The sequence below is a fragment of the Ixodes scapularis genome, unplaced genomic scaffold, assembly GCF_016920785.2.
Source record: "Ixodes scapularis isolate PalLabHiFi unplaced genomic scaffold, ASM1692078v2 PGA_scaffold5__190_contigs__length_132052651, whole genome shotgun sequence".
NCBI lineage: Eukaryota > Metazoa > Arthropoda > Arachnida > Ixodida > Ixodidae > Ixodes > Ixodes scapularis.
In genome coordinates, this window is record NW_024609880.1 from 99,810,508 (window position 1) to 99,827,163 (window position 16,656).

At 43.3% G+C, this 16,656-nt stretch overlaps 1 protein-coding gene across 1 annotated transcript in view; it reads right to left on the bottom strand.

Moving 5' to 3' along the window:
* LOC115311063 overlaps window positions 1-13,470 on the bottom strand; it is a 153,201-nt gene extending 139,731 nt beyond the window's left edge. Inside the window, exons 1-2 of the mRNA XM_040213007.3 lie at window positions 13,420-13,470; window positions 13,271-13,307 (exon numbers count right to left, since the gene is read on the bottom strand). Of these exons, the coding sequence (XP_040068941.1) occupies window positions 13,271-13,307; window positions 13,420-13,470 (88 nt within the window). The remainder of the gene's footprint in view (window positions 1-13,270; window positions 13,308-13,419) is intronic.
* Between the last annotated feature and the right edge of the window lie 3,186 nt (window positions 13,471-16,656).

A 16,656-nucleotide genomic window follows, 5' to 3' on the forward strand; every position in this document is an offset into this window, starting at 1 on the left:
GCGCACTGCTATCTTCAAAAAAGGTTAAAAAAAAAAAAAAAAACAGACGTCACGACTGGTGTCAGCGCGGGGGAGTGTACCTGGCAAGCTTGTAATTGCACGCGCTGCCCACGCGAGCGACACGCCCTTGGAGGCCGAAAGTTCCCACAGTATGACGTAACGACTGGTCAAAGGTTTTTCGTTTTTGCTCGCGTTTAGTTACATCTTCGGGGAAAACAAACGTATTCAAATTAACGGGATAAAAATACTCTAAAGATTCACCTTTAACTTTTTTTTTCTTTTTCAAGAACCTTTTTAGCCTCCCTTCAACCTTCCGTATACCTCGGCTGTTTCGTCATCTAGACGGCTTATTCATCACATTTTTTTGGAAAGCGGTTGGTCTTTGAAACAGGGTTCGTTTCTGGTTCTGATCACTTTGTTTTAGATGCATTTACAAAGTTAGTCGGAAAATGAATAATGATTATTTTATTCATAATTTACTACACGCTGCAGTCATCAGATAGAATATGTAACTTTTGATACTTGCCTCGGTGTGTCTATAACCGTTTCTTTAGAAATGAATATTTTAAGAACTGTAAATTGTCGGCTACAAAAAAATGGCAGTTGGCTCGACCACGCTACACGGTGGATTTTTAGAAGTCAAATTCCAGCGTACGTTTTTCGGTACAAAACCAAACATGTTTAGAATATAGCTTTGTGGCGTGTTTATAATACCACGCTTAAAATATTGTTTTATATTTTGTGGCCTCCTGAATCCTGGATATAATGTAGAAACTTGCTATCCTGCTACACATGTAAAAAATGTATCCTAGAGCTAAAGCGGCCTCACTCTTATCAAACTTTAGCATAATATTGGCAGACATTTTGCAGCTTCAGTTGTAGTTGAGTCATTCAAAATGTCGACATGAAAACATACATATACCACGTTGAAAATGTGCGTGTAACGTAAAAGGAAGCTTTTAGTGAGGTTACCTTCGTGTGCCTTGTTTTTTTACTGAAAACCAAGTCATTCAAAGTTCAGCCCACAGTTAAGGGTATGTTGAAAGTAAGTAAAGTATTACCTTCAAAACCACCAACTAAAAACAAAACTGCAAAGTATCCATAGCCTTGAGTCTGTCAGTGTTCGCTTTCTAGTTATACATAATAATATTACAGGCCGATTTTTTTTTATGTTTAAAGATATACACCGCCAGGCTTCCACCGAACCCTTCGTTTTGCGCGTCTTAAGGCCATGGTTCGCCAGCTGGATCCCCAAACTCTACTAACTACGCTTCCTTCGTTTCAATATCTCCAGTGGGTTTTTCTTTTTTTTTTTTATTCCGGTTTTTATTTTATAAAGACGTTCAAACCCCCCGGGAACTGCACACAAACTTAAAAGCTAAAAAAAAAAAAACGGAAAAAAAAAGTTTACTATTTGCACGCGCCAGGGAGCATTGGCACAGCAGGCTCAGCCGGGACCCGAAAACTGATCCGAGAGCCAGAGTTGTCTCCATTACAAACGATTATTCGTAGTGATAAGCTCGCTAGGGGCGCTTCTGTTTTCCTCGCTTTGAGTAGTGCACGTGCTACCCACACGGTTATGTTTTCATTTTCACGGTTCATAGAAGCTTGGCACCGCACGTGCTCGCACCAGCTTAGAAAGTTGAAGTATCCTCACTCTGGGATGTGAAAAAATTCCACCAGGCGGCGATACATAAACTTCTCGCCGCGAATATAGTCAATTACAGCTAAACAAACGCGCGGAGTGCCGTTTCTCCAGTATCTTATCATTTTGGTCAACAGCCAACGTGATTGCGGCCATTAAAACGCCGGACGACAAATCACGAGGTTTGAGGCATGAACCATACTAAGCCAAACTTCACTTTTTTTTCTTTTTAATTGCGAATATTTGTAACACGTGTATTTGTTTTGCGTGCGCCGCAGAAACGCATTGCCAAATATGTGTACCTATCGAACTACCCAACTATCAAACTACCCAAAAACTGTGTACTATCAAACTAACCAGAAACTGTGTACTATCAAACTACCAAAAAAAAAAAAAAAACGTAAAACGTTTTTTGGATAGTTGTTCCAGATTTTGTGAAGCCGCATTTTGTGAAGCCGTGGCCTGTGACCTCCCATAATGCAACGCGCGCAATGTTACATTATGAGACGTTACAGACCTACACACCATTTTAATTTCTCCGCTAAATATAGCGGGTAAGTTGAATTGGTGCTTAGGTTTGCGAGGTCCCATAATGTAACGCCCGCAGTGTGGCATCATGAAACGTTACAGACCTACACGCCATTTTAATTCCTCCGCTAAATTTAGCGAGAAAGTTGAATTGGTGTATAGTTCAAGTGGCATCCATCAGGTCACGTGACGTCAATTTCCCAGCTAAATTTAGAGGGAAAGTTAACGTACAGTGACCTAGAGACCAATTTAGTTTCCCCGTTACATTTAGCAAGGAAATTGATGTCATGTGAATTGATGTCACGTGACTTGTACGACAATTTAGTTTCTCGTCTACATCTAGCGGAAAAATTAAGGTCACGTGAACAACACACCAATTCAGTTTCCCCGCTAAGTTTAGCGGGGAAATCGACATCGGGTGACCTTATGTCACGTGATGCTAGATCGTTTTGCTTGTGCAACAGAATTGGCCAACAATTTGCCATACAATTTTTATGTGTTGAAAATCACCGACGATTAATGTGCCAGTCATAATTATTTTTTTTCTTCGCGCAGTTTTCTCAGTGGACGCAACAAAAAGAATGCCTACTTACTTTGTTCCCGACCCGTATATATGTAGAGCAATTGGCCATTCATTGGGAAGTATAGAAGACAGATGAGGAGGCGCCATTAGCCAAAAGCGGCTGGGCGTGTTCAAGGGCCACTTCACAAATTCGAATGTGGCCAACCAGAAGCCGGAAAGAATACCCTGGCGGCGGTCGCGAGAACCAAACTTAATAAATGCGTCGGAGTAACTCTCTGTGACTGAAAATATGGTGCACGTGATGTTTCAATCACGGTCATCCGAGGTCATGGTGGAAGAGTGTGACTAGTGGAACGATCGACATAATCCGTACGCCATGCAAAAGACCACGTGCACCCTATTTTCAGCCCTGAAGGGTTATTACATTTAACTCTCACACACTTATTAAAACAATTAAAACTGCTTCCCGCTACCACCGCTACGGGATTCTTATTGGCTTCTGGTTGGCCAAGAGAGCATGTCAAGCCCACTTTCTGCGTGGTTCTGCCCGCGCCTCCCATTGACCAAACTCTCTGTATACATGTCTCTGCTTCGTACTATTTGGCAATTTGTGTTTTTATTTGAGAGAATAGCTGTTAAACACTTTGCTATAATCGTTGGCTCTTTAAGGGAGGCAGGACTGGGCCTATTATGATCCCATTTCCTGCTCCGTTATTCGCCCTCCGGATTTGTCATCGGCTGATGCTGCAGTCCGATTCATCGGGACTCATCACACCCTGCATTTTTTAAACTATCCGTAACTGTAGTATCATTCTTAAGGACACCCAGATTCCTATAAATCTTAACTTTCACGAAATCAAAATACACTTTCAGGCCTTATGACAGTTCCGGCGACAAGACCAGCATAGTGACAGGCACGTAGCCAGGATTTTGGTTCGGGGGGGGGGGGGGGGGGGGGGAGGGCTCGCCCATGACAAAATGCAGTATGAGGGGGAGGGGGAGAGGAGGTTCCAGCAAAGTAAAAGATTTCGGAGGGGGCCCGGGCCCCATGGGCCTTCCCCCTGGCTACGTGCCAACAGAATTAGGCCTGGCCTACTTCGTATGTATGCGGCCAGAATCGCAAAGAGGTTATCACTTCACCAAGGTTGCTTCTCACTTTGTTGGTATCAAGAAGAAAAAAAAAAAGTATGTGCGTACACGACTATGACTCGTGAGAACGCGCACCCACTCCGCTTCTACCGCCGCGTCCCTACTTCGTCCACACTCGAAGCACGACTTTGCAAGAACGTTGTCCCCAACACAGAACCGCAACCTGAGCGACGACGCCACGGCCTTAACAAAACGCGACGGCGCGAGAGATGCCATACATCATACCGTCGGAAAGAATGAATAGAAAAACACGAGAATTACAACAAACATCGCCCGATTATGCTCCCAGCCTAAAGAACGTAAACAGATGAGTGGCAAGAATCCTCCCTTCTCGCGGCGGAACTATACGCACAATGGCTTTGAAGCAATTTGGGGTGTGGCCCACATAAACACGTACCGTCGTCGCACGCTCGCCGTTCACGCTCGAGATTTCTCTTTTAATCTTACTGATTTTTTGTTTGATTTCTTTTTTTATGTCTCAAGTGCAACGTGGAACCCAGTGAAAGTCATCGCAACCTCCCCAAACTGTCACTTCATATTTTTTTCCTTTTGTCGTATAAGCTTCAATCTGCGTAGATTTTTTTTCCTCTTGCATATTGTTGTTGCTGGGTTGTTTGTCTCGGTTTAAATCATATTTTTCCTAGTCTTCTTTCTTTCTTTTTCTTTCCTCGCGTGCCCGCAAAAAGGCGGCAGGAAGTCTGTGACATCTTATCTCGTTTGACCGAAGTAGTCGCCTAGATATTGTTATTTCTCGTTTTCTTTAATATTTTGCCCGAGCCCTTACATTTCTATAAGATTTTTTTTTTTCTTTCAAGTGATTTTATTGTTGTCGCCGCGTGCCGTGATTCTTTCGAGTTTCTCCTCCGAGTACCATTTCGCGTTCAAGCCCGCAAACCACGCACACTACATAAAAAAAAAAAAAAAAAAAATTATTTGTTCACTAAAGGCTACGGTGAATAGAAAGAAGCGAGCTAGCGGGGAGCAAACGTGGAAACGGAAAATGGGGGAGAACTCTCCCATAATGGTAGGGAAGTATTTCACGGCGCGGAGCACACGAAGATGTCGCCTTTTGTACTCGTCGCTGAGGCGACGTGTGTTAGTCTCTCTCGAGAGAGCGTATTCGTCGTCGCCCGTCGTCTCGCTTTCTCCCTCCTCAAACGCCCTTTCATTTTAGCGAGGAAAAGAACACAGAAAAGATTGAACTTTCGCTTCCGCTCGTTTTGATTTCATCCGCAGTCATTTAGACCTTAAAGTCGTGGTCACGCTGCTCAATACATCGTACAAAACATCGTCCGCTGAAAGTGCGCTTCTTCCTTGTACGATAACGCAGTATTCAAGGTAAGAAGCACGAGCACAAAAAAGCCACGCCATCCGTTTCTAAAGTTGCCAAGTAACCGTACGCGAAGATTAAACCTCCGCAGCCTTATTCACGAGACGTGACTAGCTCCTGTTTAACCGTTGACTGACAACGTCATCGATTAAAATGATCGCGTGGCAGGAAATAATCACAGCCAAGGCTTCAGTGGCGCCGGCGCTGACCCCCGGCGCCAGTGAAGCACTTATGGTCTCGGAAATAAGGGCGACACATCCATGAAGAATCGGAGCAGCAAGTATTGAGGGAATAGACAGGTTCAGAGGTCAGAGAGGGCGCTAAAGCGACCTCAGCAACACGCCGCGGATGGCGATGGAGCCCGCATTTACGGGCTCTGCCATATTTGCGTACGTAGCTCGCAATGCGGCTTCCGTTTTTTCTCCCTGGTGTAAGTGTGTGTGCGTATTATTATTTTTTATTTGAAAAGCTTTGTTCGGGGCATATAGCCTCTCGGTATAACATTTTATTTTTGCTAATTTATATTTCAATGTTAGTTTTCACGCGATGACATCCTGAGTCACGCAGTGACGCGTCTAGCTACGCGCGTGCGTGACTTATCTTTATGTCACTACCGCCGGTTACCCCCGAGTAGACAGTCACCCACTCGCTTCGCGCTTGTGAGTAACGCAGGGCCTATAGTCGCTCCAAGTCGCTCCTTAGTCGCGGATTCTTCGCTTAGCTCGCGACTAGAGTTAGACATGCTACTAACGTTACAACAAGGATATTTAGTCAGGAATGGTGAACATGGCTGCCGGTGTTTTATTTCTTTCGTGTATATATTCGCTGAGAGTTTAAAACACGAAGGGCGTGGCACGTTCAGGGCGCCTTGTAATCACCCTGAAGCAGCGTTATAGGCGTTAGTAACCAGTAACGAAAAACGTTACTGGTTACTCGCAAATATAAGTAACGTGTTACCGTCTTATGTATCTTAAAAAAGGGAACGCGTTACCGTTACTGATAAAAAGTAACGTCCGTTATTTTTCGTTACTTTTTTAGTTATGAATTAACACGTTTTACTGTTTTGACGTTACACATAGGCATAACCGCCATATTTATAGAACGATTGTGCCCATGCAGAAACTAAACGTAATCACTCTTTTTTTTTTCAGTTTCACCTAACTGCTCACAAAAAAAAAAACGTAAAGACAAACGCAAAAGACACAAAAATTCACGTGGATAGGCGCCTAAAGACACAAAACAAAATAACGTTGTTTTTTTCGGGTTTTTTTTTAAGTCTTGGGAAGAAAAAGTAACGAGGAACGGAACTCCGTTACCCGATACTCGAAATCAGCAACGTAAAAACGTTCCCCGTTACTGTTTAAAAAAAAAAAGTAACGCGTAACCGGTAACGCTGCTACTTGTAACGCGTTACGGCCAACACTGCCCTTAAGCGAATGAAGTGGCGGCATTATTTGATATGAAGGCCTAAGAACAAATCACGAGTCAAAAAGAGCTAACATCTTAAACCATATCCAGGTTTTTCTTTTTTTTAAGAGTGTTGTACGAAGCGGCGTTCCAAGAGACGACGTTCCTAAAACGCGCTACTTTAAAAAGGAACGGAAGAACACGGCCGTTCCCTCTTACATCGGTAGAACTGGAACGGGAACGCGCTGCGTTTTTGAGAGAACGGCAGGAGGAATGGCGTTACATTCCTTTTTTCTTTATGTGCATATATCTGCAATTTCACCCAATTAAACTGGCATTGAGGTTTTTTTTTTTTTTTATTATCGACATTATAGAACAAATGTGATGCAGGCGCCACGACACGCAGTCCGATGGGGATGTTTTCGGTCGCTCATTAATGTTATCTACCAATTAATCGGCACAATATATCGTCAAAATATGAAAAGGTAAAGTTAACGTTACGACACCTTCCAATCTTTAAAAAAAAAATAAACAAAATGTAAAGAGAACGCGTTTCTTTTGAGCCACTGGAACTTGTAAAGCGAAATCGTTCGCAGATTGAGAAGAAGGAACGAACTCTCGTTCCGGTTTCGGAGGAACGTGTGCAACTGTTCCGACAATTGAATGCAAGGCGTGCCTCGTAATGTTCACGGTCTCGCTTGAATTCCTTTGTTCGGCTTTCGTATCAAATATTACCGCAATGTCGTTGCCTGCGGAGCGAGAGGAGGGTGCAGGGAACTCGTCATGTTTCTTGTGCTCTCAGTGTCTACAGTGAATGTCGAATGACTACTAACGAGTAAAAACAACAGTAAATAAATAATTATAAAAACAAAGCGTTGATTAAACGCGGGAAAGACCCTAAACACGGGTCTTTGGCTCCTCCAACTCTTGCAACAGTAAGACCGACACGCAAACTCTCGGGATTGATACACGGATCATCATCATTTATTTTCCTTGAGGGCCCCAGGGGGCATTATACAAGGGAGTGAACACACTAAAAACATCAACAAAAATAGTTAATAAAAAACACGCTGTAACCTATACTTGTATTTCAGAAAGAAAGAGGTTAACGGCTGCAGCAAACTTGTTAGTGTCAGTCATGTTTACAATGAGGTCAGGTAATGAGTTCCAATCGTCAATAGCAGATGGTAAAGTCGACATTTTATAGGAGACAGATGACGAAGTAATTGAGCGCAGTTTACATGAGTGCTCAAAACGAGGGAAAATACGGTAGGGAGGTGATAGTAGCGAATCTTTTAGATGGTTGTTGTGGTAAAAGATTTTGTGAAGAAGAGTGAGACGTGACACCCTTCGACGTAAAGAAAGTAAGTCAAGGTTAGCTGATTTGCGTAATCCTGATATGCTAGTGTATGGGGAGTAGTCAGAGTAAATAAAACAAAGACCTCTGTTTTGAACGGATTCAAGGTTGTTAGATAGATATGATTGCCATGGTGACCATATGGATGAAGCAAATTCAAGTTTAGATCTGACCAAGGTCGTATAAGCTAGTAGTTTTACTGAAGGTGTAGCTAGTCTGAGGTTACGGCGAAGAAATCCGAGAGTACGGTTAGCATCGGCAATGACAGCATTTATGTGAGTAGATCATGACAGATCAGAGGTCAGGTGAACGCCTAGGTATTTATATGAGGAACAGGTAGCTACTGGGATAGTGGAAAGGTGATAAGAAAAGGATGAAACATGTGAACTGCGGATGAATGATAGAGATTTACATTTATTTAGATAGTTTAGATAGATGATACACCAACATAGTTGGACGTTGAAGAAACGCACGTTTGTTTTGACTCCTTACTCGAATTTCAGGGAATAAAAGAAACGCCGTGGTTGTGTTTTTTTTTTTTTTTTCAGTGTTTTTAGTGTAGCTTATTCGGAATGATTTTGGTTGGGATAATTAAGCTCGATTGCAGAACAAAATATGTTGGACCGATGGGGAATAAGAATTTATTGTAGGCTGCGCAATTGTTCTCCGTCAGAATGCCAAGACAGCCTGGCATCTTATACGTTGAGTTACTGAGGGAGTGGAGATAAATGAATCATAACCCCGAGCTCTGATCGGAAGGCTTACTGGGCAGACGTAAGCGCCTGCTGCCTCTTTCTCTTCCCGCGGTCTCCCTCCAATCAGAGCGGACAAGATCATTATTTGCTCCTCGCATAGTGTCTGGCGTTTGAACGACGGACGCAGGCATTCGGGGTCCGAACCGGTTTGAACCGTGAGCAGGTTTGAACCGTGAGCCTCTGCGCCTACCCACTATCCCTGCAATCAGAGCCCCATGCGTTCCAATATCCTCCTCTCCCTCAAATGATGTTTCTAAAGACACCGTCCATGACAGCACGAAGTGGTGTCAAAGGGAGCTCCTCTTCTACTATAGTGTGCTCTAAGAATTTTCTAGCTGTGCTGTATAATCTCACCGATTATATTGTGCTCCAAGAATGACTCGATATACCAAACTTTTTTCCTTTTCACAAAACGTACTTTATCATTTGAATTTTATGAGAAAATCGTAACGAAAAATTGTCCCGAAGGACCATCACGATGCAGCGTTTTGAAGAACAGTCACGTCGTTTTGCCAGCTAAATGTAGCGGGGAAATCATAATCACGTAGCCTAAGTTTAGCGGGAAAATAGAAGTCACGTGACATCGTCTTGGCGTCTTTTTCCTCGCCAAACTTAACGCGGAGGTGATATCACGTGACGTCTATATTTCCGCTATATATAGCGGAAAAAATTAAGTCACATGATCACGTCACGTGACGTGGTCTGCGCTGTCCGGTTTTCGCCAGCATGATCAAACTTGTATAACATTTTCTTTTTGTAAGGCCCATAAGTTTGTCACGTAAAAACACACGCCACGTGCTTTTTGGAATGATTTTAATGAGAACCGGAAGGGGGCGACTTTGCTGCTCAAACGTGCACCTACTACAGTTAGAACGAAATTTATCCCTAGGTAAATGTATTGTTTAGCGGCACGTTTTCTTATGAACTACGATGATCACTATGTAAACATATGTCAAGGCAATCAATAGTATTGCCTGCAAGAGGCAATCTTCATCGTCTTTGTTAGTTGGTTAGTATATTCATAAACTCAATTTTAACGCTGACTATTTCTGACTTTAAATATATGTAGCTGCTACGTACTGCGCGTAAACAAAATCAACCTGGCGCATGAACTGTTTAGAAGTAATGCTAGACTAATGTCAACGTGAGCGATCGTGGCCTTAGACTTGTTTGCATATTCTATATAATAAAGGACCATTACGTTCAGCAGTTGCGATCGTATCCGGCCCGGTAAGCATAAGGCAACTTTGATCGTTTATGTTTTGTAGTTCTAAATAAGCTTTTTTTTTACGGTTTCTTATTTTAATGATTTTCCGAAAGCTCCCCTTATCGACATTTTATTCGATCGCAGACCAAACGCAGCGTCCAGCTATGAAGTCGCAATCTGTTCATAGGTAAGGGTCCCTGCATGCAAACAGATCAATATATTCGAAAGTTGGTCGACTCGGCCTTCGAAGATATAAAACCTAGTGCGAATGATAACACGGGAGACAATCAAATCGTGTCCACGCCTGAGAGTCCGCGGTTCTGCTTTTTTTTCCCCCGCAGATTTGCATTTCGAACTTTAGACTGGACACATTTCAGGATGGTCGCGTCTGATCACCCTTGGAAATGAGAAAATTCCACCATAGACCTGATGCTTCGAATTACTCGTTTTCACTTTCATGGACGATCGTAAAATAATATCGGCTACCTGGAATGATTGTATCATTGACTTGTACATTGAATCATTGGTAAAAAGCTTGAATAATAACGATATTAATCCCGGGGGAAGGAGAACAAGGCGGACAAGGGACAAACACAAATCTCCACACACAGATAGGTGACTGGTGCGCGACCGACAAAATGCGCCTGGTCCTGGTATCGAACTAGGGACCTTCATTTCCAGTACAGCGCTCCGCTAACTGAGCCAAACAGAAGTTGGACGTCAGTAGAGCAAACGGGTGTTATCGGATGCCACCAACAAGTGTGAACGGCCTGCATATTAAAGGGGCCATGAAACGAATTTTGGGCTGGGCTAAATGATTTTAAATTGGGACTTTACTAATCTCATATCGTTTAGTTGGCCAAAAGAAAAAGAGTAGAGAGTCAAAAGCCAGCTTTTCGGTACGAACATTTAAAAATATAGCGGACTACTTTGTACCCTCTTTCCTTCGGAAGCTCTCCGCCTTTTCACTATGATACATCCGCGGTTCCCAAAGCGCGTCAGCGGTGCCAACCTGACGTCAGCCGAGCCCAGCTCACGGATTGGACACGAGAACTGCGTCACTCGGACGTATGCGCTCGTCAGCAATCAATCCGTCGGCAAATATTTGCATTCGCGTTCGTGGCCAATGAGTGCCCTGACGGAACTTATCGTCACTGGGGAATGACAAGTTCTATGGTGTGCATAAAAAGCACGGTGGAAGCTAGAGTCATCGCACCGCTGTCGAAGAATGTCACGACCACGTGATTTCACAATTCGCATTTGAGTTGAGGATTAAAGCTAAGAAGGAAGAAGTAGGCAAATCGTTTCATGACCCCTTTAAGGTTATAACCTTAACATCCAAGCCGTTCACCCTTGTTGGAGCACTGGTGGCAGCTGATCAAACCGGTTTGCTCTACTGACGTCTAACTTCTGTTTAGCTCTGTTGGTAGAGCGCTCCACTGGAAATGGAGGGGTCCCCAGTTCAACACCAGGACCAGGCGGATTTTATCGGTCGCGCACCAGTCACTTAGCTGTGGTTGAACTTTTGTTGTTAGTTTTCTGTACGCCTTGTTCCCCTTCTGCAGGGATTATTCTTATCGTTATTGTCCAGCTCGCTCGCACCTTTGCATTAATTGCATTATTGCCTTGATTAATGCTTTATTGTCTGTTATAATTTGTCTTCCCTTGATAGTCACGTTTATGTGTGCTTGGATGTTTTTTGTATATGCGCATATTGGTGTATATTTGTGTTTATATACTGGGCGCTGCGGATTAAACTAAAATAAACACATGTTCGTTGACTGGTCTTGTTTTTATTAAGTTGTTCCCAATCTTAGGAATTCATACAACCAATTGTACCAGTTTTTTTTTTTTTTTTGTCTCATTCTTTTGAAGGAGATGCATACTTTGCTTTACACAGGCCAGACCCAGACTATGTAAGACTATATACAGGTATGGAGGACTCGTGCAGGAAAGGCTGTGCACATAATTATGAAATATACTCGCAGATTGAGCTGGATAATCGTATAAAACGTCTCACAATAAAAAAAAACAGTATTCACGTGGTTAACCAACAACCACTACAATACATTTTCTATACCAGCAGGGCTTGCTTCTATAGAAACTTTAAGGATCCGAAATCCTTTAAACGTTGAGAGTAAACAATCCGAAAACAAAAAGGGAGTAAAAATATGTTTCTTTTCAAAATATAGTAGTTTAGGGGCACTAAAAAAAAAGTTATATAAAAAATACATTACGGCAGCCAATTAAGATTTTTTTTAGGGAACTTCGAGATAATCATTGTTCACGATGCTCACATTATATGGGAGACCGCAAAAGCGATTAAGGAATAAATTAAAAATAAATAATATAACCCATATGCTTACGCGTGAATTTAACTTGTCTCCCTACCATTTCTTTTATGTGTTCTACAGCATTTAGATACCTGAACATTGTGGACAAATACTCCTTAGCAATATCTGATATCAGCTTGTTTCTTGGTACTGAAAGCAGGCGTGCCTGATGGTCTTGAGCGCCGGACTGATAAGGAAAACAATAGATCAGTCAGTATTATGTGGCTAATGGCCTAATAGGTACCAGATACCTTCCTGAATACCTTCTAAAGCTAATTAAGCCCTCATTTTATCGCGTTCCTCATAATAGTGTCCTTACTTAGCCATGTCAAACAGTGAACTATCCAGTGAAGTGGGATCAACATAACAACAAAAACACGACGTTGAAAGACATAGTAGTGCGTATAATTATAGCAACATTCTGACATCCTCGAAGCTGCACATTCTGAGGTGCGTCTAAAGTCTACTAAAAGTTGTTGAGTTTCGTTTATTTATACAAACAAAACTAAAGAACAACACAAGAAAAGAAGGAACATCTTGATCTTTAACTGTTTTAAACACACAAATGTTCTTCCACATTTTGTTCACTTCCCGCGGTTTCCTCCGCACCGAAGGTTCTGTGCAGCCTTTTACTTTGGATCGTCTCCACCATCAAAAGAACAAAGCTCTGGAACATAACGCGAACACGACAGTGCAGCTGTTGTGTACACCATTGGCCAAGGAATGCTGCAGACGTTTGCTCGGAAGAAAAGAGCCAGGACAGGCTTTCCGTGCAGCTGCCACGCGCATCGGGCTCACGCGTGAATACGCGAGAGATACGAGACTACGAAGCCTTCGGCACCTAATGGAGCGTAACCGGGTAGACATAAGAAGAAGCAGTTGTCGGGGCAGGAGCCAAAAACCCAGGCCGAGCGGACAGTGCTGCAAGGCCTGAACGAAAGGCTCTGCTCTCCCTAGGCTTCCCGAGCTCGCTCGTTTTTATGTTGAGATAAACAGTACAAGAGATTCCCTTTTCCACCTTCTTTAAAACACTTACCTTCTTTTTCTAACACTTTCACCGCTAAAGGAAATGCCTACAAAATGGTTTAGAAAGAGTTAGAAAAACACCTAAAAACGTTTACGAAAATGGTAATCTAAGAGAGACAACATTCGCAGACTGGAGACCGTATTCTGTTCTTTCTCCACCTTTTTTGCATCACACTGGCGCACAGGCACGCACATAGAAAGAGCCGCCATATTTGAAGATCGAAGAAACCTCAAGTCGAAGCATTCTGTATTGCATTACTCGTAGTATATTATCAAAATAGTACGTGTTTGCTGAGGGTGGTGAAGAAAGAAAAATAAGGTTTATTAGGAACGAAGGAGGAGTCGCTTTAGACAGCTTGCCTTATCTAGCTACACTGAATTGGGGAAAGGAAATAGAAGGGGGAAAAGCAATGCGAGAAGGTACAAACATATCAAATTAACTTGGAGATAAACATCCGCTCCCGAAAGAAAATATATATCTTAAGTTTCCCTAAAAATATATGGAAAACACTTGGTTGAAACTAATCGTTTTTCAGAACCATTGCCGGAATTTGAATATTTTCGGAGGGGAAAAAAGGGCCAGAGTCAAGTCGGGATAGATTTTCGAAGCAATCATAGGATTGGTGAGGTTAGCTTGGGGGTTGACAAAACTGTTTCTCTCCAGGGAGCAGCGAGAAAAATAAATGTGTAGACGAAACTTTGAAAATAGAAAAAAATAGAAAGATGACACAAAAATGCGATGACGGCAGACAGCCGAAACGAGACAAAAAAAAAAAAAAAAATCGGTATAGTGAAACGAGCAAAACACATTTTGATGCTTCTGAGCAGTTGACAGCATCGGAAAAGCCCAGCTAGTGTATTGTGTCTTCGGCAGGTCACGCATAAAAATCAACTATAAGGAAAGATGAACCATGTTGTAAATTTAGAATCAGGGAACTATTAAAAATGTCAGATGAACGCTTTAGTAATTTTAACCCAGATTCGTTCTCACGTCAAGAAAAAAAGCACGTTTTCTGCAATGTTCATATGGAGCAAGAGGGAGTTCTTGCAAGATCTGGTTGTCGAACGAAGAAGTGACGCTTTTGGTGTTTGGAACGTGCACGCCTTGACAAGATAACTACATTTTAATCTAAACAAGACAACAGTATTTTGATCTAAAACGCACCTACATATATGTCTTAATTCTTCACATAAAGGGAACAATGAGTAATACTCCGCAAAAGGACTTTCTTTACTATGCTCCTTGAGAAAACGAAAATAGTGCTTTCAGTTCTTATAAGAGGTGGTCAAAAACGCATCCAGATTATTACCCAGAGTGCGGGCACGTAGTACGTTCGACCACACCGTTTGTCTGAGGGTGACGCTGTGGCCTGTTGAATCCCATAGTCACGCAGAGAGCCCTCAAACTTACGCGATCTGAATGATGTTCCCCAGTCCTAGATTTCCATTTCGTGGAGGTCTACGTCATAACACTAGGTGTTGGTTTAAAAAGGTGCACCAACGACGTATTTAGAGCAGGCTCTATGCACTTCCCCTTGTTATGTAACGCAGTATGTAACCACAATTATACACGTGTCGTGCACCTTCTTGATTTTGAAAGTGTTCGAGTTCTACGATGCCCAATTGATAGTGCTTGAAGTTATTTGCTAGTGGTTTGCCTTACTTCGATTTTTTACAGTAGACAGGCGGACGTCACATTCGAGCTGCGGTGGCAGCACTGTGGCACATCTCCAATCCCCTTAGTTTTGTAACCCCTCTTTAGAAAAAAAAAAAACACACAAAAAAAAAAACGGGAAGCCATTGACCTGATGGGTGTGATCGATGAGACAGCAGACCATCCATTAGATTATGGCTGGCTATCGAACAATGTACGCGCCGATCTGGAAGCAAAAGTGCGCCGTTGATTTCATCCGTATGTAAATGGCATATATGCGATGTTTCGACATCTTCTGATTCTACGCGTACAGGTCGAGCGGTACAATATAAAGAATGACTGCGACGTTTTTTTATTGAATTTCAAAAAAAGAGAAACTCGTCATTTTGACGCTGTTGTTCATATGCATTGTTGTTCATATGCATCAATGGACGTCTAGAAAATGACAGTCCTGCAACTTTATGACGCATCGTTACATTAATGTTTCTGTCAGATCGCTCTTAGATTGACTCCATTACGGTGCAGAATGGTCAATTTCTGTGATAACATGTTTTTCGGATGTACGAATGAAGCATCTCAAGTGCCTAAAGAAAAACGAGGCATTTAATTTCCGACGAATGACGTCGATCTTCAGGGCCCATCAATCCAGCCGGAATAGGTAAAGAGACATTCCATTCCGGTACTGCTTCGGTGCTGCTTGTCTTTCAAGGCAAGCAGCACCAAGTTCTTCGTCACTATTAGTGGCGAGGTTTCGGCTGCGCTCTCGTGTGGTTTCCCTCCGTGAGGTCATTACCTTGCGAAGATCAAGTTCGATGGTGTTTTAGAATGAGCAGGGTGGAAGCTTGAAATCATAGCGCTCTGTCTGTCTATGCTGGTGGCGCAAACTTCATTGTAAAGAAAACTTCATCAGTCGCCCATTGGCTGCTGCTCCTGGGGACGAGCCCTGACGTCAGAGTAAAGTTCTGGCGGTAAAGTTTGGTGCATGCTCGTCAAAATAGTGAAGTTTTCCGTGACGTCAGAATGTCGTCACGATGAAGTTGTTTCTGTAAAGAAAACTTCGAGAGTTTGGGAGCTCGAAGTTGCGAAGTTTATCGGTAAAGATGGCGGAACTTTGTTGTGCGCTGCTGGTCTCCCAGCGCGCCGACCGAGTGTTTCGGGAGCACCGCGACGCCTTTCTGCTTTCGGAGGATAGGTTTGTAGCGAACTACCGACTGACGAAGGGAGCGACGAGGTGGCTGTGCGAGCAGCTCCGCCCCGACCTGCAACCGGACCGCACGACCGTTCGAGTGATCACCGTGGAGCAGCAGGTGCTGTGCGCACTGCGTTTCTACGCGGCCGGCGGGTTTCAAGGGGCGGTGGCTAGTGACGAGCACTTGGCGGTACACCAAAGTACCGTGTCTCGTGCACTCCACGCTGTCACGACCGCGATCGTCGAGCGCCTGGCGGATCGCTGGATTCGCTTTCCGACAACGGAGGATGAGAAAGCGAGAGCGAAGGAGGGCTACTGAAGAGTCGCCAAAATCAGCGGTGTTGTCGGTACGTAATGAGCGATTTTGTTCATCCAACGTGTCCGAGAGCTTTAAGGAACAGATACGCGTGCATTCCCGAGCGATCGTCGAAGGATGACTGCTCGCGGAGTGCTCGCGACGTGCTCGGGACAGGAGTTCTTTTTGCGCCGCTCCCGTCGCGCCATTGAACTCTCTTTTTGTGAACAGTAGATTTGCCTAAAGCTGGATCTAATA